The 21200-nt window shown below is 54.3% G+C and overlaps 1 protein-coding gene across 1 annotated transcript in view; it reads right to left on the reverse strand.

The window, feature by feature from the left end:
* UBXN7 (UBX domain protein 7) overlaps window positions 1-20658 on the reverse strand; it is an 86836-nt gene extending 66178 nt beyond the window's left edge. Inside the window, 1 exon segment of the mRNA XM_029061146.2 lies at window positions 20575-20658. Coding sequence (XP_028916979.1) covers window positions 20575-20647 — 73 coding nt within the window. The 5' untranslated portion in view covers window positions 20648-20658.
* Between the last annotated feature and the right edge of the window lie 542 nt (window positions 20659-21200).

A 21200-nucleotide genomic window follows, 5' to 3' on the forward strand; every position in this document is an offset into this window, starting at 1 on the left:
TACGGGCTGGGCCGCAGCAAGAGACGAGGTAAGGCAAGGGAGAAGGGGGGCGCGCCGACTGAGTGCTTAACGCCGACGGTCAGGAGTTCCTGTCCGAGGCGGGGGGGGCACAGGCAGACCCTAAAATAAATGACAGAGGGGAGGAGGAAGACGGAAAGGGGGCCGGGCTCACGGCTTAGTGAGCAAGTCGGGAGGTCTGGAAGACGCAGCAGCGCGGCTCCGTGGGAAGAGCCCCGGCTTAGGAGTCGGGGGTCATGGGTTCTACTCCCGGCTCCGCCGCCCGTCGGCCGTGTGACTGTGGGCTTCTCTTCTCGGCGCCTCGGTTCCCTCATCTGGAACACGGGGATGAAGACTGTGAGCCCCACGTGGGACGACCTGATCACCTTCTACCGCAGCGCTTAGAACGGTGCTCGGCACCTAGTAAGCGCTTAACAAATACCAACATTCTTATTATTATGTGAAGGAAAGTGCCACGGGTACCCGAGTGACGCGACGGCGGCCAAGTGCGGAGGGCACCGTCGGAGGGAGGGTGGAAGCTGGGGAAGGCCTCGCTACCAGAGGGGGTGGATGTCACCGCAAAAGGCCTTTCTGCACTGTACGCTCCTTGGGGACAGGAACGTGTCTGCTCATTCTGCCGTGTTGCCTTCTCCCAACCGCTCAGTCCAGTGCTCTGCACACAGTCGGCGCTCCAGAAATACCACTGATCGACCGGGTCGATTAAGAAGGGGAGAGCTGCAGGTTGACGGCTTTGCCGGGACGGACCTCCAGGCTGGAGGGTGGGTGCGAGCAAAGGGCGGGGGAGGTCAGTCGACTGAGTTTATTGAGCGCTTACTGTGTGCAGAGCACTGGACTAAGCGCTTGGGAGAGTCTGACTCAACAACAGACACATTCCCTGCCCACAGTGAGCTTACAGCCTAGAGGAGACAGAAGAGAACAAGGCTCGGGAGGAGGTTAAGTAGAGAGGCGAGCTGGAGAAGAGCACGGTTATAGCCCAGAGAGGAGCGAGGATTCATTCAGTCGTGTTTACTGAGCGCTTACTGCGTGCAGAGGCACCGCTACCCATAAACAGACACGTTCCCTGCCCACAGCGAGCTTACGGTCTAGAGGGGCAACCACTTGAGGTTTGTTGATGAGGAGTGGGGAGATCTGTGCAGAACGACGTTTCGGAGAAACGATCCGGGCGGCAGAGTTGAAGTAGGGCCTGGGGAGAGGGGAGGGATCGGAGGCTGGGAGACAAGGGGACTACCTCATCCCCGCTGCCGCCTCCAGCCGGGATGTGGCGAGTGCCAGACGGGAAAGAAAAGGGCAGGACGGTGGACGCGTCGTGAGGGAGAAATTCACGTTTCCGAATACGGAGGCTGGAAGCGAGGGAGGGGTCACGGATTGACGCCGAGGTTCCGGGCCTGAGGGGGGGGAGATTGTTTCGTCCCCTGGGATGGGAAAGTCAGGTGGAGAAGAGGATATCTGGGGAAGAAAAGGAGTTTGGGGGTCCTGGGGCTGGCAAGAAACCCATGCGGGGATGTCCTCCGACTGTCACTGTGGGCAGGGGACGTGACCACTCACCGTACGGTGCCCTGCACGCGGTAAGTGCCAAATCAGGATGATTGATCGACGTCCTGGAGGCGGGAGAGGTCGGGGTTGGCGAGGTGGAGTTGGGAGTCGAAGCCATGAAGGGGGATGAGCTCCCCTGGGACCGAATGTAAGAGAGGGAGAAGACGACGGGAGAGGAGAGAGGAGGGGACCTGGAAAAGAGCCCCGAGAGGTACCTACCTTTAGGGCACAGGAGGCTGAAGAAGGGCCGGTGAGAAAGACCGAGCAGGATGGGCCAAAGAGGGAAAGGAGAAACTAAGAAAGAACAGGGTGAGACCAACCGGGGTCAGAGACTGTTTCCCGGAAAAAGGAGTGCCAGAGTCGAAGCCCACCAAGGGGTCCAGGAGGAGGATGAGGCTGGAGTAGAGTCGGATGGATGTGACGCCCGCCGGACACCAATCTTGGCAATCGGCTCCCTAATTAAGCCGGCACCGCCCTTGCCCGCCCAACCCGCCGACCGACCGTCCCGAAACGTAGGAGGTTCCGGGGCCCCCCGGTGATTCTGGGGGTTCTGGAAGCCTCCACCTGGGGGGCCCGGGAGGAGCAGGGCAACTCCGAGCTGGGGTTCGGTTCTGTTGGGACAGAAAACCGGGGCCCGGTCCGGGCGGCCGCCGGCCCGGGGCTTCTCTGCCCCCGCGGCGGCCACCGCCGGGGACCCGGATCCACGGGCCACAGAAGGGGAGGCTCGGCCTCAGGCCCCGCATCTCTCCCACCCCCAGCTGAGGGTCCCCTTCAATCGGGACTGGGGATGGGGTGGGAAAGAGAAGGGGCGAGGCAAGGGCGGCAAGGCCACCCTGCATTACCCCGCAAGCAACGCGGTCTAGTGGCCCAATCAATCCATCCTATTTATTCGGTGCTTACTGTGTGCACAGCACTGTTCTGAGCGCTTGGGAGAGTGGTGTATAAAGCGGTAAGAACCCGGGCCTGGGAGTCAGGAGTCATGGGTTCTAATCCCGGCTCTGCCACTTGTCTGCTGCGTGGCCTTGGGCAAATCACTTCACTTCTCTGTGCCTCCATTACCTCATCTGTAAAATGGGGAATAAGACAGTGAGCCCCATGTGGGACAGAGACTGTGTCCAACCCGATTTCCTTGTATAACAATAATAATAATGATAATAACAAGGGCATTTGTTAAGTGCTTACTATGTGCCAAGCACTGTTCTAAGCACTGGGGCAAATGCAAGGTAATCAGGTTGTCCCACGTGGGGCTCACAGTCTCAATCTCCATTTTACAGAAGGGGTATCGGAGGCTCAGAGAAGTTAAGTGACTTGCCCAAGGTCAATCAGGAGACAAGAAGCGGAGCCGGGAATTGAACCCATGCCCTCTGACTCCCAAACCCGGGCTCGTACCACTAAGCCAAGCTGCTTCGCACCCCAGCGCTTATTACAGCGCTTAGCAGGCCTGGCACACAGTAAGCGCTTAAAAAATTCTTATTAAAAGCCACATCCCCGCCCACAGAGGAGCTTAGAGTCTAGGGGACTGGCCCAGCTCCGCCACTTGCCTGTCGAGTGACGCTGGACAAGCCACTTTAACTGTCTCTGGACCTCGGCTTCCTCAACTGCCAAAATGGGGACTCAACACCTGTTCTCCCTCCTACTCCGGACTGTGAACCCTACGTTCATTCAGTCGTATTTATCGAGAGCTTACTGTGCCGGAAGCACTGTACTAAGAGCTTGGAGAGTAACAGTTCGGGCAACAGATAGAGACCATCCCTACCCAACAACGGGCTTCCCAGGCTCGAAGGGGGAGCCAGACACAAAACAAGTCGACAGGCATCAATAGCAACAAAATAGATAATAGATAATGAATAAAATTACCGCTCTCTCTAAGCTCACCCATTGACCACGTTTCATTCACTCACTATTTCTTGAGCGCTTACTGTGGGCAGAGCCACTGTACTGAGCGCTTGGAAAGCACAGTCCGGCAACAGGTGGAGACAATCCCTACCCAACGGCGGGCTCTCGGTCTAGGAGGGGGAGGGACGTCCACGTAGTTTCCGAGCCGTGGCCAGAGCGGTTCGACGGATTGGTGCGAACTTCTCCACGTGAACTCTACGTGGAAGCGGCGAGGCTCGGTGGAAAGAGCCCGGGCTTGGGAGTCAGAGGTCATGGGTTCGAATCCCGGCTCTGCCGCTTGTCAGCTGTGTGACTGTGGGCGAGTCGCTTCACTTCTCTGTGCCTCAGTTACCTCATCTGTAAAATGGGGATTAACTGTGAGCCTCGCATAGGACAACCCCATTACCCTGTACTACCCCAGCGCTTAGAACAGTGCTCTGCACATAGTAAGCGTTTAACAAATACAAATACCTCCTCTTGCCAAATCCAATGGCTCCTACTCCATTCTAATCCTCCTCGACCTCTCTGCTGCCTTTGACACCGTCGACCATCCCCTCCTCCTCCACACCTTATCTCACCTTGGCTTCACGGACTCCGGCCTCTCCCGGTTCTCTCCCGGTTCTCCTCTTATCTCTCTAGCCGATTATTCGGTCATTCCCGTCTCTTTTGCAGGCGCCTCCTCCCCCTCCCAGTCTTTAACCGTTGGAGTTCCTCAGGGGTCGGTTCTCGGCCCTCTTCTGTTCTCCATCTACACTCACTCCCTCGGTGAACTCATCCGCTCTCACGGCTTCGACTACCATCTCTGCGCAGATGACACGCGGATCTACATCTCCGCCCCTGTCCTCTCCCCCTCCCTTGGGGCTCGCGTCTCCTCCCGCCTCCGGGACGTCTCCGCCTGGATGTCTGCCCGCCACCTAAAACTCGACATGAGCGAGACCGAGCTCCTCATCTTCCCTCCCGAGCCCGGTCCTCTCCCAGACTTCCCCGTCACCGTGGACGGGACGTCCGTCCTTCCCGTCTCTCGGGCCCGCGACCCCGGCGTCACCTTTGACTCGTCTCTCACGTTCGCCCCGCGCATCCGATCCGTCACCGAGACCCGCCGGTCTCACCTCTACGGTATCGCCAAGATCCGCCCTCTCCTCTCCACCCGGACGGCTACCTTACCGCTACGGGCTCTCGTCGTATCCCGGCTAGACCACCGTGTCGGCCTGCTCTCCGATCTCCCTTCCTCCTCTCTCGCCCCGCTCCGGTCTATTCTTCGCTCCGCTGCCCCGGCTCATCTTCCCGCAGAAACGCTCCGGGCCTGTCACTCCCCTTCTTAAACACCTCCAGTCGTTGCCTATTGACCTCCGTTCCAAACAAAAACTCTAGGCTTTAGTCACTCTAGGTCACCTGGAGAAGTTCGCACCAATCCGTCGAACCGCTCTGGCCACGGCTCGGAAACTACGTGGACGTCCCTCCCCCTCCTAGACCGAGAGCCCGCCGTTGGGTAGGGATTGTCTCCACCGGTTGCCGGGACTGTACTTTCCAAGCCGCTCAGTACAGTGCTCTGCCCACAGTCACCTAGTTCACTCTAGCTTCGAGGGCTTTCCATCACCTTGCCCCTTCCTACCTCTCCTCCCTTTCTCTCTTTCTACCGCCCACCTCCTCACCGTCCCTGGTCTCGGCCTATCCCGCCGTCGACCCCCGGGGCACGTCCTCCCCGGTCCGGAGCGCCCTCCCTCCTCACCTCCGACGACAATCTAATTCTCTTCCCCTCTTCAAATCCCTACTTTAAAGCTCACCTCCTCCGAGAGGCCTTCCCAGACTGAGCTCCCCCCTTTTTTCCCTCTGCTCCCTCTACCCCCCCTTCACCTCTCCGCAGCTAAACCCTCTTCTCCCCCGTTTCCCTCTCCTCCTCCCCCTCTCCCGTCCCACCCCCTCAGCACTGTACTCGTCCGCTCGACTGTATATATCTTCATCACCCTATTTATTTTGTTTAATGAGATGTACATCACCCCGATTCTATTTAGTTGCCATCGTTTTTATGAGATGTTCTTCCCCTCGACTCTATTAATTACCTCTTGTCTGTCCGTCTCCCCCGATTAGACCGTGAGCCCGTCCAAGGGCAGGGACTGTCTCTATCTGTTGCCGACTTGTCCATTCCAAGCGCTCAGGACAGTGCTCTGCACATAGTAAGCGCTCAATAAATACTATTGAATGAACGAATGAAAATAAATAGGATAATAAATATGCACAAATATACACAAGTGCTGTGGGACAGGGCCTTATTTGGCCCGATGAACTGGTATGTTTCCCAATCTGTTGACGCACATTAAGTGAGTCAAGAGGAAAAAGCAGCCCAGAAATGCTCGGCTGCAGATGGGCCGAAGGGATGGGCCACCATCCGCCACCCTGCCGGACCGGGCCAGGTCTGGACGGGCCGGAGTCTTCAGGATCTCACTCTGCCCGGCTCCTTCGGAGCGGTGGTGCTGGCGGCTCGGCTGTTTGCTCCACTCCCCCCCGCCCCAAAAGGAGCAGACGGAGGGGTACGAGGTCAACGGCTGCCCGCCCTTTCCACGGCCTGAACCCCAATCTGATCCGAGCCTGGAGCGGGGAACACGTCTGCTAGTTCATCTTATATCGCGGGCTCCCGAGCACCGAGAACGGTACACTGGATTCTAGTTAAGCGCTCAATAAATTACGACCGAATCACTGATCGATCTGAGGGCTAAGGTGGAGGCTAGCGGCTAGTTCCGGGAAAGATACGGCACCCGAAGTCTGCCTACGCAGATCAAACGGGGCTAATTAGCCACCCTGATTGTACACGGCTTTCTAGCCGAGATTTTTAGGGCCCTGTGAAAAAATCCTAAACATATTCCAGATGAGGAAACTGAGGCACCGAGAGGGGGTTGACGTCACCTCCCCCGTAGCCAGTAACCTCCCGGTGAGCAGGGATCACATCTGCCAACTTTATCGGACTGGTCTTCCCAAGAGCTTAGAACAAAAACCCTCCAGTGGTTGCCTATCAACCTCGCGCCGAAAGAAAAACTCCTCACTCTCGGTTTCAAAGCTCTCCGTCACCTCGCCCCTTCCTACCTCTCCTCCCTTCTCTCTTTCCACCGCCCACCCCGCACGCTCCGCTCCTCCGCCGCCCACCTCCTCGCCGTCCCCCGGTCTCGCCCGTTCCCGCCGTCGACCCCCCGCCCCCGTCCTCCCGCCGTCCCGGAACGCCCTCCCTCCTCACCTCCGCCACACTTCACTCTCTTCCCCCCTTCCAAGCCCTACTGAGAGCTCCCCTCCTCCAGGAGGCCTTCCACACTGAAGCCCCCCCTTTCCCTCCGTTCCTCCTCCCTCCCCATTTCCCCCGACTCCCTCCCTCTGCTCTACCCCCTTCCCCTCCCCACTGGCACTTGTGCGTATTTGTACATATTATTTATTAGCCTATTCATTTTGTTAAAGATGTTTACATCTCTAGGATTCTATTTATCTTGATGATGTCTACGCTAGTTTTGTTTTGTTCTGTCTTGCTTTGCTTTCTGTCTCCCCCATTTAGACTGTGAGCCCGTTACTGGGCAGGGATTGTCTCTGTCGTTGCCCAATTGTACACTCCCAAGCGCTTAGTACAGTGCTTCTTGGGCACATAGTAAGCCCTCAATAAATACTGTTGAATGAATGAATGAACAAGGCCCTGCACACAGCAAGCGGTCAGTAAATATTACAGATCAATCGATTGACCAAATTAGCGGCGGAGCTGGGTTGTCAGATGCCAAATGTACGTCAGTCAAATAATTATACATTAGTACAGTCACTCACCCTATCCCGCGACTGGATGACCGCATCAGCCTCTTTTCTGACCTCCCCACCTCCTGGCCTCTCCCCTCTTCCACTCCACACTTCACTCTACTGCCCGGATTGAGAAGCAGCGTGGCTCAGTGCAAGAGCCCGGGCTTGGGAGTCAGCGGTCCACGGGTTCTAATCCTGGCTCCTCCACTTGCCAGCTCTGTGATTTTGGGCAAGTCACTTCACTTCTCTGGGCCTCAGTTACCTCATCTGTCAAATGGGGGATGAAGACCGTGAGCCCCACGTGGGACAATCTGATTATCTTTGTATCCCCCCAGCCGCTTAGAACAGTGCTTTGCACAAAGTTCCAACTGCCCAAACCTGTACACTCCAAGCGCTTAGTACAGTGCTCTGCACATAGTAAGCACTCAATAAATACTAATTGAATGAATGAACGAATAGTAAACACTTAAACACCACCATTATTATTATCTTTCTACAGAAATGCCAAAGGCAAGTCACCCCCCGCCTCTCCACCTCCGTATCAAACGAAACTCCTCACTCTTGGCTCGAAAGCTCTCCATCGTCTTGCCCCTTCTTACCTCGCCTTTCTTCTCTCCTTCTCCATCCCAGCCCATACGCTCCGCTCCTCCGATGCTAACCTTCTCCCTGGGCCTCCATCTCGCCTGTCTCGTCGCCGTCCCCTGGCCCACGTCCGCCTCTGGCCCGGAACGCCCTCTCTCCTCAAATGCACCAGACGATCACTCTCCTCCCCCTTCAGAGCCTTATCGAAGGCCCACCTCCTCCAAGAGGCCTTCCCAGACTAAGCCCACTTTTCCTCATCTCCTCTCCTTTCCACGCTGCCCTCTCTCCCTTTGCTCTCCCCCCCTCTCCCCCGACCCTACAGCATTTATGCATATACCTGTAATTTTATTTCTTTATATTGATGCCTGTTTACTTGGATCGATGTCTGTCTCCCCCCGCTCTAGACTGTGAGCTCGTCGTGGGCAGGGATTGTCTCTCTTTAATAATAATAATAATGTTGGTATCTATTAAACGCTTACTATGTGCAGAGCACTGTTCTAAGCGCTGGGGTAGACACATGGGAATCGGGTTGTCCCACGTGGGGCTCACAGTCTTAATCCCCATTTTACAGATGAGGTAACCGGGGCACCGAGAAGTTAAGTGACTTGCCCACAGTCACACAGCTGACAAGTGGCAGAGCCGGCATTCAAACCCATGACCTCTGACTCCAAAGCCCGTGCTCTTTCCACTGAGCTACGCTGCTTCTCTCATTATTGCTCTCTTTATTATTATTAAATTATTATTATTATTATTTATTCGTTCATTATTTATTATTATTATTATTGCTCTCATTATTCTCTATTGCTTTATTGCACTTTCCCAACCTCTTAGTACAGAGCTCCACATACAGTGAGCGCTCAATAAATACGACTGAACGAATGAGTGAAATCCAAAGCACTGAACCACAGAATGATCTGTCCTGAATTAAGTGAAATTGGACATTGAACACTATTCATTTTAGTCAAATTTGAACATTCAAAAACTTCAGTCATGAATGAACATTTACTAGATGTTCCAAGCCCACTGGGCCTGAATAACCTCAAAAAGAGGTGCCCTCACCAAGCTCTGGTCTAAGTTGAAATCCATATTTTTCTTCAAACAGGAAGAGACTCTCACAGATAGGACGGTGGCTATAAGGAAACTGGTAAAAGCTACTAGCTTGGCTCAATTCTTTTTTCCATAATAGTATTTGTTAAACGTTTACCCTGTGCCAGGCACTGGATTAAGCCCCAGAGGGGGATACAAGCTATTCAGATGGGAGGCTTCCTGGGGCCTCCATTTTACAGATGAGGAAACTGAGGCACAGAAGCGAAACGCCTTGCCCGAAGTCACACGGCAGCCACGTGGCAGGGCCGGGATTAGAACCCAAGTCCTCCTGACTCCCTGCCAGTGCTCTACCCACTAGGCCACGCTGCTTTCAACTCAAGCCAAGCCGCCCCACCACGTCCTTAGCCAAGGGTTAGCTTTCGGGCAGATTTGGGCTTAGAGAGGATGCTGCCTGTCCCTTAAGACTTTTTACAAGGAGGGCGGGAAACTGAATTCTGTTTTCCTGCTCCCTACGTTCAAACGTATCAACTCACCTGAACTTCCGTAAAACACACCAAAATACTCATTCCTTCCTGTCTCTGCCTTTCTCACCAGCTGGAAGTCGTGAAGAAAAGAGGAACGGCAGAAATAAGAAATAAGACAGGGCTGGACGGTGATATTTGAGGAGGGGAACGAAAGAGAGAGATTCATTACAGTTTGGAGCCCTTCTAGACTGGAAGCTCCTTACGGGCGGGGAACGTGTCTGCTAACTCTCCCGCGCTGAACTCTCCCGGGTGTCTAATACGGTGCTCTGCTCATAGTGAGTGTTCCGTAATGTAATGGACTCCCAAGCCCGGGCCTGGGAGTCGGAAGGTCATGGGTTCTAATCTCAGCTCCGCCACTCGCCTGCTGTGCAACCCTGGGCCCGTCACATGACTTTTCTGGGCCTCAGTTCCCTCATCTGTAAAATGAGCATCGAGGCTGTGAGCCCCACGTGGCACAGGGACCGTGTCCAACCCGATTTGCCAGCCTCCACCCAGTGCTTGGTGTAGTGCCTGGCACACGGTAAGCCCTTAGCAAATACCAGAATTATCCTCACCGACTGATGAGGGAAGGGGGAAAAATCATGGGGCTTTAGAAGCATTACGAGGGTAAAGTACGGAGCAGAGGAGAGATTTTCAGCCAGCTGCAGACGGGAGGGGGAGCCGGGACTCAGGTCTCCCGCTGCCCAGAGCTTCGGGCTGGCCGCTGGTCATTCCTGACCCACCCCGATCCGGTTCCAACCCCTCCGCGCCACCGAGGCTGCGCCACTCCAAGGTCACCGCCGACCTGCCCCTGAGCGAATCTTACCGTCCTAATCCTCCTTTGACCCCTTGCTGCCTCAGAAACGGGGGGCCAGTCCCTCCTCCCGAGGTGCTATCTGATCTCGGTTTCAGCAGAAGTTAATTTCGGTTTTCCTCCTACCTCTCTACCCGGTCCGGTTTCTCTCGTCCCCCCCCCCTCGCCCCTTCCTCCTCTCAGGCTCTAACTGTGGGTGCTCCTCAGGATCCATTCGGGCGCCCTTACTCTTTCAGGGGTTCACCGGGGGCTCGGCTACTACCTCAAAGCCGAAGACTCCTAAATCTCTCTCAGTGGCCCCAACCTCTCCCGGCATCTGCAGTCTCTCTTCTCCTCTTGCCGGCAGACACCTGTAGAGCCGTGGCCGGTCAAAACTTTGTGCACAGTGTCAAAAAGAGAACTCTGCATCTTCCCTCCTTATTCCCTCCCTCCTCTCCGTAACTCTATCATTCCTTCAATCGTATTACTGAGCGCTTACTATGTGCAGAGCACTGTACTAAGCGCTTGGACTGTACAATTCGCAACAGATAGAGACAATCCCTGCCCAGTGACGGGCTATCACAGTTGACAACCCCAACATCCCTCCCTGTTTCAAACCCCACAACCTGGGTATTTTCCCTCTGGACTGAAAGCTCCTTGTGGGCAGGGGTTGTGCCTGCCAACTCTGCTATACTGTACTCCCCCAGGCGTCTAGTACAGCATCCTGCACCACAGTAAGCACACAAATAATAACACTGATTGATTGCTGATTTCCCCACTCTCATATCTAATCAGTTACTAAATCCTGTCGGTTTTTCTTCCAAGGCTTTTCCAGATCCATCGATCGATCAGTCAGTCAGTGGTATTTACTGAGTGCCTTCTGTGTACTAAACGTTTGGGAAGGTACAATGCGGAGATGGAAGGCAGATATTACTGTAACTCAATTGTGGATATGTACACGGGTGCTGTGGGGCTAAGGTGGGGTGATTATCAAGTATTCAAAGGGCAAGGGCTCTGGAGCCAGCCTGATTCATTCAATAGTATTTATTGAGCGCTTACTATGTGCAGAGCACTGTACTAAGCACGCGGAATGTACAATTCGAGAGCCAAGCCCTACCCAATGATGGGATCACGGTCTGAGCTGACCTAATAACTCCTCTAATAAGAATCTCCAAAGACTGTCTATTCAACTCGATGCCCCCAACCAACTCCTTACCGTCGGCTTTAAGACCATCAGCTCTCTCGCTCCTACCTTACCTCGCTGATCTACTACAGCCCGGCCCGCACGCTGCACTCCGCTAATGCCAAAATACCGGCCGAGCCACGATCTCGTCACTGACCCCTTGCCCGCCTCCTCCCTCGGGGCTGGAACTCCCTTCCCCCCGGCCCGCCGCCGTATACGACAAACCGCCGCCCCATCGCATTTATAAATTCTTTATATCGCCTGTTTTCCCCTCTACACTGAGAGCTCGTGGTGGGTGGGGAGCGTGTCTCCCAACTTAGTTGTCCTGTACTCGAAGCATTTATTACAATGTTCTGCCTCTGACCTCCTCGCCGTGCCACGTTCTCGCCCGTCCCGCCGTCGACCCCCGGGCCACGTCCTCCCGCTGCCCCGGAACGCCCTCCCTCCTCACCTCCGCCAAACTGACTCTCTTCCCCTCTTCAAAGCCCTACTGAGAGCTCCCCTCCTCCGGGAGGCCTTCCCAGACTGAGCCCGCCTTTTCCCTCTGCCCCCTCCTCATTCCCCCTACTCTCCCCCTCTGCTCTATCCCCTTCCCCTCCCCACATCCCTTGTGCATACTTGTATATATTATTTCTCTATTTTATTAATGATGTGTATATATCTATGACTCTATTTATCTTGATGGTATTGATACTTGACTACTTGCTTTGTTGTCTGTCTCCCGCTTTCAGACCGTGAGCCCGTTGTTGGGCAGGGATTATCTCTGTTGCCGAACTGTGCATTCCAAGCACTTAGTACAGTGCTCTGCACACAGTAAGCGCTCAACAGATACCACTGATGATGATGACCACCACTCTCCCCACCTGCAAAACCCTCCTAAAATCGCATCTCCCCCAAGAGGCTTTCCCAGACTGGGCCCTCATTTCCCCCGTCACCCTTCCCTCTACATAACCTGTGCACGGGGCTGCGCGTGTACCCCTTAAACACTTCGATACTCACCGGCCCCTCACCCACGTCTTCCCTCGGGCCTGGATCGCCCTCCCTCCTCCAATCTCACAATGACTCTCCCCTCCTTCGAAGACTTATTGAAGGCACATCTCCTCCAAGAAGCCTTCCCCGACTAAGCCGCTTTTTCTTTTCTTCCTCTCCCTTCTGTGTCCCCAGACTTGCTCCCTTTATTTACCCCACCGCCCTTATGGACATTTCCATAATTTATTTCTATTAACGTCTGTCTCCCCCTCTATACTGTAAGCTTGCTGTGGGCAGCCAATATGTCTATCGTCCTATTGTACTCTCCCAACCGCTTGGAGTACCGTGCTCTGCACACAGTGAGCACTCAATAAATACGACTGAATGAACACTCACCCCAACTCCAAAGACCTCTGTAAACATCCTTATACTCTACTAATTCTCCTATCTGTAATCTGTTTGAAGATCTGTTTCCCACTCTAAGCACTCTGATACTCACCCCAACCCCAAAGAGCTATGCAAACATCATTCAGTAGTATTTATTGAACGCTTACTATGTGCAGAGCACTGTACTAAGCGCTTGGAATGCACAAATCAGTAACAGATACAGTCCCTGCCCTTTGACGAGTCAAACATCCTTATACTACTCACTCTATCTCTAATTTATCTTGGTGTCTGTCTCCCCCTCTAGCCCATAAATTACTTAATGATCGTAATAATAATAATTATGGTATTTGTTAAGCTCTTACAACTTGCCAAGCACTGTTCTAAGGTAATCAGACTGTCCCGCATGGGGCTCAGGTCTTAATCCCCGTTGTACAGATGAGATACCTGAGGCACAGAGATGTGAAGTGACTTGCCCCAGGTCACCCAGCAGACAGTTGGCGGAGTCAGGTGAGATCCCACTGACTCCCAAGCCTGTGCTCTTGCCACTAGGCCACGCTGCTTCTCTTTGTGGGCATTCAGTCGTATTTATTGAGCGCTTACTATGTGCAGAGCACTGTACTCGGCGCTTGAAATGTACAATTCAGCGACAGATAGAGACAATCGCTGCCCAATGACGGGCTCACAGTCTAAACAACTGTGGGCAGGGACCATGTCTACCAACTCTACTCTGTCGTACTCCTCCAGGCATCTGGTACAGTGCTCGGCACACAGCAAGTGTGCGGCTCAAGGAATACCACTGACTGACGGCTCCGTCCACGCTGCTCCCCGGCCGCTTCCCCCTCTATCCCCGTCTTCAACTTCTCTCCTTTCCCGCACCCACGCTTCGCTCTGGATCATCTTTCTAAAAGATTCAGCCCTCATCTCTCCAGTCCAGGAGCAGCGTGGCCAAGTGGAAATCAATCGCTCAGTGCTATTTACTGAGCACTTACTGGGTGCAGACCGCTGTACTAAGAGCTTGGGAGACGACAGTGCAACAGAATTAGCAGAGACATTCCCTGCCCAAAATGAGTTTACCGTCTAGAGGGGGAGACAGATAATCTAAACAACTAATTTATCATTATAAATGAGTGCCTAAAGAGGCTGGGGCTGGGAATTGGGAGGACTTGGATTCTAATTCCGGCTCCACCACTTGTCTACTGTGTGACCCCTGGGCAAGTCACTTCACCTCTGGGCCTCGGTTACCTCATCTGTAAAACGGAGATTAAATCCTCCTGCCTCCGACAAACAGCGAGCCCTATGTTGTATCTAGAGAAGCAGGATGGCGTAAGGGCTAGAGCCCGGGCCTGGGAATCAAAGGTCATGGGTTCTAATCCTGGCTCCGCCACTTGTCTGCTGTGGGACCTTGGGCAAGTCCCTTCACTTCTCTGGGCCTCAGTCATCTCATCTGTAAAAAGGGGATTGAGACTGTGAGCCCCCCAAAGGACTGGGTCCAACCCAATTTTCCTGGATCCACCCCAGTGCTTAGCACAGTCCCTGGCACACAATAAATGCTTAACAAATATCACAAATATTATCATTATTATTACCCCAGGGCTTACAACAGTGCTTGACACATAGTAAAGAGCTTAAATACCAGGGGGAAAAAAATATTCAAAGTACCTCCAGACATTCTTTCTTCACCTTCATATCAAAGTCCTGCCCATTGTTCCCATCAGCTCCCGCCCTCCTACTTATCCTCCCTTGTCATTCCAGCTGGAACTCTCCGTTGCTCCCAAGCTCACCTTCTCACTGTGCCTCATTCCCACCCCTCCTGGGACCCACTGCACCCACCTCCAATCTGCCAGGCCAGAACCACCCCAAGTTGACGATGATGGTATCTGTTTAGCGCTTACAATGTGCAAAGCACTGGTCTAAGCGCTGCGGGGGGGGATACAAGGTAATGAGGTTGTCCCACGTAGGGCTCACAGTTTTAATCCCCATTTTACAGATGAGGTAACAGGCAGAGAAGTTAAGTGACTTTGTCACACAGCTGACAAGCAGCGGAGCTGGGATCAGAACCCATGACTTCTGACTCCCAAGCCCGGGCTCTTTCCACTGAGCCACGCCTACAAAATTAAAAAAGGGAAAAAAAGCACACCTCGCCTCCTCTAGCAGGCTTTCCCGTCCCTATTTTTCTCTTCCCGGAGTTCCCTCTTCCCTACTTCTAGCTCAGCGCTTTTGCCCTGACAAGGAACTTGTGGTACCCACTAACTCTTGCTGCATTTCGGTATATAATCTGCTATTTGAGCACTTCCTCCCATCTGCAACTTTGTCGGCCAGCCCCCCTTAACAACAAGGCTCTTTTTTGGGCAAGGACTGTGGCTTTTCCTACTCTACTCTTGCAAGCACTGAGCAGAGTGCTCTGCCCACAGCAGATTGACTGCTGTGGCTGCGTAAGAGACGGAGTACTGACTGGGGAGGATCGCCGCGGCCAGGGGCTCTTGTTGTCCTGCTGCCCTGCGTTTCCTGGAAAGGATCTGGTCACTTGGCCATTTCTGTACATGTCAATTTTACCTGTATTTCACTGCTGAATTAACACTCTAAAGCCCCAAGCCAGTGATGTCCTTAATCCTTTGGGGAAGCCACATCAGTGAACATGTGTTTCCAGAGAAGACTCGGGATCTATCCCTGTTAGACAAGTAAGAGGGGAAAAGAAATTCTCCTTCGACCCTCTCCGGCTGGAAGACTCAGCTGACTGGAAACCTTTCAAAAGCGGATCCCACGTGAGATCGTGAAACCCGCTGCAAGGGCCAACTGCCCGAAAGGCTACAAGCCGAGCTGGAAGGCCGTCTTCTTTGCTATCGACTTCCGACTTCTTTGAAAGGAGAACTGAAAGCATTTTACACGCCTGGATCGAAAAGCAATTTCTAGAAGTTTTGTTTTGACTCCCAGAATGAAGATGTCCGTAGAAGAACGGGCAATGAGGACAGACGCGCCGAAAGACCTGTTGCCAGCCTGGTGAAACGTACCTTTTCTACCATTTCTACTGCCCGCCCTCACATCGTCACCTCTGCACAAATCTACCGCCTTCAAAACAAACGCCCAGGTTACAGCAGTTTAACGGTTGGCCAACTAAAAGCCCCAAATAGCCCATCGACAGCTCCCCGGACCCCTTTTAGCAGCACTCGGTACGTGACCAATTCACACTGGCCTTCGAGTGGCTAATAAGTGACCTTAGGGGAATCAAAATCGATAGGAAAACCGATCAGTTAGGCCTAAACAGCCCATGCATGTCTAAACTATGATCCTTTTCTGTAAAAGCAGCCTGGCCTAGTGGAAAGAGCACATGGCCGCAAGGGAGAGGGCAGTCAAAAGGCCTGGGTTCTAATCCCCGCTACGCCACATGCCTTTTGTGAGACTCTGGGGGGGGGTCACTTCACTTCTTTGGGCCTCAGCTTCCTCACCTGCTCTCCCTCCTACTTAGGTTGCACGCCCTACATGGGCTCTATCTTGCATTTATACCAGTACTTAATAATAATGATAATGTTGGTATTTGTTAAGCGCTTACTATGTGCAGAGCCCTGTTCTAAGCGCTGGGGTAGGTACAGGGTCATCAGGTTGTCCCACATGAGGCTCACAGTCTTCATCCCCATTTTACAGATGAGGTCACTGAGGTCCAGACAAGTGAAGTGACTTGCCCACAGTCAAACAGCTTGCTTGGCACAGAGTAAGAGCTTAACAAATACCACAATTATCATCAAGGTATGTGAAAAACAAGGACTGAGTGTGTTAATTTGTTTTACCACTTCACCTCCCAGAGGCAAAATATATCCCAACAGGTTTTAATTAAAAAAAAAAATCTCAACCACCCTAAAGACAAACAGCGCTGCTTTCCCTCTTGTGGACTTTCGACCTTTGATGGCAGGAATTTGCTTGGCCTGCTTTAAGCCCACAAAAGTGATAGGGAGTGTGGTTAGACTGTGAGCCCGTCGTCGGGCGGGGATTATCTCTGTCTGTTGCCTAATTGTCCATTCCAAGCGCTTAGTACAGTGCTCTGCACATAGTAAGCGCTCAATAAATTCGATTGAATGAATGATTAGGTGAGAGGGGGTCTGAAGGAGGAGTCTTTAAAAAAAAAAAAAAAAAGACTTATTTTACCTTTCATTCTTTTCAGTTAGTTCTCTTGGAAAATGATTTGACAACCTACTTTTCAAGATACTGTGGGGACTGATGAGAAGGTTGGCAGAACATTTCGAGTTCCTAGGAGAAACTAGCTTGTATTTATTCAGCAGCTACGAAGAATTAGTTAGAGAAGCAGCTTGGGTTGGTCAAAAGAGCACCAGTCCGGGAGTCAGAGGATCTGAATTCCAACCCTGGCTTGGCCAGCTACTTGCCGTGTGACCGTGGGCAAGTCATTTAGCCTCTCGGTGCTTTTCTCCCCTCATCTGTCAAATGGGGGATTCAATACTCGCCCTCCCTCCTGCTTGGACCGGGAGCAGCGTCTGACCTGATGATCTTGTCTCTACCCCAAGAAGCAGCATGGCTCAGTGGAAAGAGCACGGGCTTTGGAGTCAGAGGTCATGGGTTCGAATCCCGGATCTGCCACTTGTCAGCTGTGTGACTGTGGGCAAGTCACTTAACTTCTCCGTGCCTCAGCTACCTCGTCCGTAAAATGGGGATTAAGACTGTGAGCCCCACGTGGGACAACCTGATTCCCCTGTGTCTACCCCAGTGCTTAGAACAGTGCTCTGCACATAGTAAGCGCTTAACAAATACCAACATCATTATTATTATTACCCCAGTGCTTAGTAGAGTACTTGGCACACGGTAGGCACTTCACACAATGATTATCATCTGCGTTAAAAGCACCTCTAAAAAGTTTGGTTGAAGAGGGAATTGGTAAACAGTGGATAAAAATCACTGATGCAATCTGACCTACTAATTCCGAATACTCCAAGTACAGACCCACACAATCATTTATTGCTAATAAAAATAAATCTTGTATCTCCCTGCCTTCACAAAAATGGCTATGGGGGCACTCTGAAGAACATGTGGGCAGGAATTGGGTCTCTATTGTACTCTTCCAAGGGCTGGGTACAGGCACTCTGCCCAACAAAAAGTGCTTACTAAATACCACTGCTTGATTGGTTTTTAGAAAAGGGGATTCTGGAGAAGCTGTAGTGAAAGAGAAAAAGAATATATCCCTTCCAGGCTCATTTTTACTTTACCAACTCTACTTTCCTTAATTTTCTCAGGTAGTCCAAAAACGAAACCTAACTTTTCAAGAGTCCAGTTTCACTTATGGTGGGGTCTGAAAAAGAATACCGAGGATGGGCAGGAAAAGTGACTTGAAGTCCCCCTTTCCTTCTTAAATTTCATCTGTTCAGCTCTTTGTGCCAGGCACTGTACTAAGCTTTGGGATACACACAAATAAATCAGGTTGGACACAGTCCCGATCCCACACGGAGCTCATTTTGCAAATGAGGGAACTGAGGCCCGGAGAAGTTGACTCGCCCAAGGTCACACAGCAGACAAGTGGCAGCGCTGGCGTCGGAACCCAGGTCCTTCTGACTCTCGGGCCTGGGCTCTATCTACTAGGCAACACTGAAAATAAACTTATCCTTAGAACCGGGCTCATTTGGCAGTCTTTAAAACTCCACACCTATACGGAGTGGAAAGTCATTTTCTGCACGGCCAAGTCCACTTCAGGAAGTTCTGGATTTTCAGTGAGGCCTTGAGGCCTGACGCCCTCCCAAAAATGGAAGAAAAATCCCCCCCAAAACACAAGAAAACGGTGAATGACACGTGGGCCCACGGACTCTCCATTCTCTCCATCATCTGCTCGGCCCTCTAATCACCCAAGCCAAAATAAAAGTTTGGAAGCTCGAGAGAGGAAGGAGAGGGAAGAAAGGCCTCCCGGGGTTCCCAAGAAGAGGTGCCAGTCTTCATCCCAGGGCATCAGGGCGGGCTGGGGCTTCCCCCGGGCATTTTTCCCGGGGATTAAGCGCCCACCCCGCTCTGGGGATGGTCACCGTTCCCGGGATGGCACCCTAAAACTGGGGGTCCCCCCCACCCCCCAAGGGGAGAAGGCGGCCAAGCCAAGCGCCCAACGCCCTGGGGGGCTCTGGGCCTGGACCGGGGAGGGGTGTGAAGGTGTGGGGAGGTGTGGAGGGGTGTGTGGGTGTGTGGAGGGGGTGTGTGTGGTTTTGTGTGTGCAGGGGTGTGGAGGTGGAGGGGGTGTGGGGTGTGTGGAGGCGGAGGGGTGTGGGGGGGGTGTATGGGAGGATGGAGGTGTGTGGAAATGAGGGTGGGTATGTGTGGGGGTCTGTGGGGGGTTATATGCAGAGGTGGGTGCATGTGTGTGGAGGTGAGGAGTGGTAAGGGGGTGTCTACTTGATGCCTGCCTACTTGTGTGGTGTCTGCCCCCGCCCCCCATTTAGACTGTGAGCCCGGCGTTGGGCGGGGATGGTCTCTCTCTGTTGCCGAGTTGTCCAGTGCGCTGCACACAGTAAGCGCTCAATAAATATGAATGAATGAATGTGGGTGGTTGTGTGGGTGGAGGTGGGGGAGGAGAGGCATGGGGGGGTGTGGGGGAGGGTTTGTAGAGGGGCGTGGGGGGCAGTGTGTGGGGGGAGTGGAGGGCAGCGTATATGTAAGGGTGGGGGGCAGGGTGTTGGGGGGCGGGCAGTGTATAGGTGAGGGTGGAGAGCAGTGTATTTGTGAGGGTTGGGGGGGCAGTGTATTAATTAGTGAGGATGGGGAGCAATGTATCTGTGAGGGTGGAGGGCAGTGTAAATGTGGGGGTGGAAAGCAGTGTGTCTGTGTGGGTGGGGGGCAGTGTATAGGTGAGGTTTAGGGGCAGTGTATTAATTAGTGGGGGTGGGGAGCAGCGTATTAATTAGTGAGGAGGGGGAGCAGTGTATCTGTGAGGGTGGAGGGCAGTGTAATTGTGGGGGTGGAAAGCAGTGTGTCTGTGAGGGTGGGGGGCAGTGTATAGGTGAGGTTTAGGGGCAGTGTATTAATTAGTGGGGGTGGGGAGCAGCGTATTAATTAGTGAGGAGGGGGAGCAGTGTATCTGTGAGGGTGGAGGGCAGTGTAATTGTGGGGGTGGAAAGCAGTGTGTCTGTGAGGGTGGGGGGCAGTGCATAAGTGAGGTTTAGGGGCAGTGTATCAATTAGTAAGGGTGAGGAGCAGTGTATTAATCAGTGAGGGTGGGGAGCAGTGTAACTGTGAGGGTGGGGGGCAGTGTATCTGTAAGGGTGGGGGGCAGTGTAATTGTGAGGATGGTACGCAGTGCGTTGGTGAGGTGGGGGGCGGTGTATTACTTAGTGTGGGTGGGGAGCAGTGTATTCATTAGTGAGGGTGGGGGCAGTGTATTCATTAGTGAGGGTGGGGGGCAGTGTATCGATTAGTGAGGGTGGGGGGCAGCGTAAATGTCAGGGTGGGGAGCAGTGTATAGGTGAAGTTGGGAGGCAGTGTGGGGGGCAGTGTATGTGTGGGTGGGGGGCAGTGTATTGGTGAGGGTGGGGGGCACTGTGCTAATTAGCGAGGGTGGGGGGGGCAGAGTATTAATTAGTATGGGGGGGGGGGAGCAGTGTAATTGTGAGGGTGGGGGGGAGTGTGTGTGTGTGAGGGTGCGGGGCAGTGTGTTGTGTGGGTGTGTGTGGTTGTGGCGGGTCTCGGCGCCGGGGGGGGGCGCTCAGACAAGTCCCGCGGGAGCTGAGAGGGAGAGAGGGAGAGAAGGAGGGAGGGAGAGAAGGAGGGAGGGAGGGAGGGCGGTCGGAGCAGGGCTTAGCACACGGTGAGGGCGCAGCGCCCCCTCCCCCCTCCCGCGCTCCTGAGGGGAGGGGTGGGGGAAGGGATCCTGAGGGAAGGACGGGGGGGCGGAGGGCGGCCGGGGGAGGGCCCGGGGGCGGCCGGGGGGGCCCGTCGCCTCTCACCCGTGATGGCGGTGAACTGCTGGATCAAGCCCTTGAGCGCCGAGGAGGCCGCGGAGCCCCCGGGCGCCGCCATCTTGCCGCCGCCGCCGCCGCCGCCGAACAACAACACAGCGCCACCCACCGGTCCGCCCCGCCCCGCCCCGCCCCGCCCCGCCCCGCCGCCCCCTCCGCGCAGGCGCCAACGCCGCTCCCCGACAGACCGCGCAGGCGCCAACCTGCCCCGCCGCCCCCCTCTGCGCAGCCGCAGTCACCGCCCCCTTCGCTCCTCCGCCTCCCCGCCCCTCGGACGGACGGCGCAGTCGCGGAGCGGCCTCCCCCGCCGCCCCATCTGCGCAGGCGCCACCACGCCCTCCCCGCCCCTCGGACGGACTGCGCGGTCGCGAACCTGCCCCCCTTCCTCCCCGCCCCGCAGCCCCAACTGCGCAGGCGCGGCTCCGCCCCCCGCTCCCTCGGACGGACTGCGCGGTCGCGAACCCGCCCCCCTTCTCCCCGCCCCGCGGCCCCATCTGCGCAGGCGCGACCACCGCCCCCTTCCCTCTTCGCCTTCCCGCCCCCCTCGGACGGACTGCGCCGTCGCGAACCTCAGCCCCGCAGCCCCATCTGCGCAGGCGCAACGGCCTCCCTCC

The sequence above is a fragment of the Ornithorhynchus anatinus genome, chromosome 1 (assembly GCF_004115215.2).
Source record: "Ornithorhynchus anatinus isolate Pmale09 chromosome 1, mOrnAna1.pri.v4, whole genome shotgun sequence".
Taxonomy (NCBI): Eukaryota; Metazoa; Chordata; class Mammalia; order Monotremata; family Ornithorhynchidae; genus Ornithorhynchus; species Ornithorhynchus anatinus.